Below are 1970 nucleotides of genomic sequence, written 5' to 3' on the forward strand. Positions count from 1 at the left end.
CGACAATACCACGGCTGTGGCTTATATCAACCGTCAGGGCGGCATGCGCTCGTCGAAACTCCACGCTCTAGCTTACAAGCTTTTGGTGTGGAGCAGACGGGTTTTCCTGTCGTTACGCGCAACTCACGTTCCGGGCATTCTGAACAGAGGTGCGGATCTGCTATCAAGGGGAAACCCAATCTACGGAGATTGGCGTCTTCACCCTCAGATAGTGGAAATGCTATGGATGAGATTCGGACGGGCGAGCGTAGATCTATTCGCCTCGCGCGAAAACTACCATTGTCCTATGTTCTTCTCTCTAAGGGACATGGACGCGCCCCTCGGGGTAGACGCACTGGCCCACCCATGGCCCAGAGTGCTCCTGTATGCTTTTCCTCCCCTGTGCCTGATAATTCCCTCATTGGCCAGGGTGAGAGAGCAGGGCCTGTCTCTCATTCTGATAGCACCCAGGTGGCCCAAGGCACCATGGCTGGCGGAGATAATTCCTCTGTTATACGCCGAGCCGTGGCGCCTTCCCGTTCGCACGGATCTATTGTCCCAAGCCAACGGGGAGATTTACCACCCCCACCCGGACAGGGTGGCTCTCTGGGCCTGGCCCGTGAGAGGACGAACCTGAACGCACTTGGGCTTTCGCCGCGTGTGGTCGCCACTATTCAGAATGCCAGGGCCGTCTCTACACGGTCCTTATATGGCTGTAAGTGGCACGTGTTCGAAGGGTGGTGCGATGGGCGCGGTCTCACATCTTATCAGTGCTCAGTTCCTGATATTTTGTGTTTCCTTCAGGACCTCATGGAAAAAGGGAGGTCTTTTTCCACCATTAAGGTCTATTTGGCTGCGATTTCAGCCTGTCATGTGGGTTTTGAGGGCTCCACTGTCGGGCAGCACCCTCTAATCCGCAGATTCATGAAGGGTGCACGCCGCTCGTTGCCAGTCATCAGGAGAACTGTTCCGGAATGGGACCTCTCCATGGTGCTGGAAGCACTGTCTCAACATCCTTTTGAGCCCCTGGGGAGTATTTCCCTTAAGCTGCTGTCCTTCAAGACAGCTTTGCTCTTGGCCTTGGCATCTGCCAAACGTGTCAGTGAGCTACATGCACTCTCGGTTCACCCCTCGTGCACTAAGTTCTCCCTCAGTGGAGATAAGGTTTCCCTTAAGCCTAACCCGGCCTTCATGCCGAAGTGCTTCCCTGCGTTCACTTCGGAGGTGTTGGAGCTGTCCGCTTTTCACCCTCCACCTTTTACCTCTCTGGAGGATCAGAGGCTGAATGCTCTGTGTCCAGTCCGTGCTTTACAGGCTTATATGACCAGGACCAGCGCTTTCCGGAAGAGCGACCAGCTCTTTGTTTCATGGGCCCCTCCGCACAGAGGGAGTCCCATATCGAAGCAACGCCTCTCACATTGGGTTGTGGGCGCTATAACTATGGCTTATGAAGCAAAGGGAGTGCAGCCCCCAAGGGGCATCAGAGCTCATTCCACAAGGGGCTTAGCCGCCTCTTGGGCTTTGTTTAGGGGAGTGTCACTGCAGGACATCTGCTCCGCTGCCAGTTGGGCTTCTCCTCATACCTTTGTGCGTTACTACCGGCTGGATGTCACCAGAACCTCGGTAGCACATTCGGTTTTAGGGGTTGGGTCTTCTTAGCTCTTCCCTGTACCCTGTTGAAACCAATAAGAGTGAATGGCCCGGCTGGTCATGTTCATTCTTGCCACCAAACATTTACTTCCCGTTATGGGTTTAGTTTATGTGCCTTGGTGGGTTGGGGGTACTTTCATGTATGTGTCTCATGCATGCTTCATGTCCTGCGTGTCCACAGCAGTCGGTGTGGCGTCACCTTTGCAGGTTCATGATTAATGGACGTGTCAGGCACCGCCTCCCCGGGGTGACCGTCTTTCTCTGGCTTTCAGAACCTCACTGTGAGTGTATTGGGCAATCGGGGAGCTGTCCATGTCTCTCCCATAGGTGGATCTCGAACA

At 54.6% G+C, this 1970-nt stretch overlaps 1 protein-coding gene across 1 annotated transcript; it reads left to right on the forward strand.

Annotated features, from left to right (window-relative positions):
- Positions 1–345: 345 nt before the first annotated feature.
- Positions 346–1638, forward strand: LOC143737844 (uncharacterized). The gene has a single exon (XM_077229703.1). The coding sequence runs from the start codon at positions 346–348 to the stop codon at positions 1636–1638; it is 1293 nt and encodes a 430-aa protein (XP_077085818.1).
- The last annotated feature ends 332 nt before the right edge of the window (positions 1639–1970 follow it).

The sequence above is a fragment of the Siphateles boraxobius genome, unplaced genomic scaffold (assembly GCF_051911475.1).
Source record: "Siphateles boraxobius isolate OS27281-9 unplaced genomic scaffold, OSU_SipBor_1 130, whole genome shotgun sequence".
NCBI lineage: Eukaryota > Metazoa > Chordata > Actinopteri > Cypriniformes > Leuciscidae > Siphateles > Siphateles boraxobius.

Bases quoted from the DNA above. Each gene is read 5' to 3' on its own strand.
- LOC143737844 (XM_077229703.1), top strand. From the start codon at position 346: ATGGCCCAGAGTGCTCCTGTATGCTTTTCCTCCCCTGTGCCTGATAAT.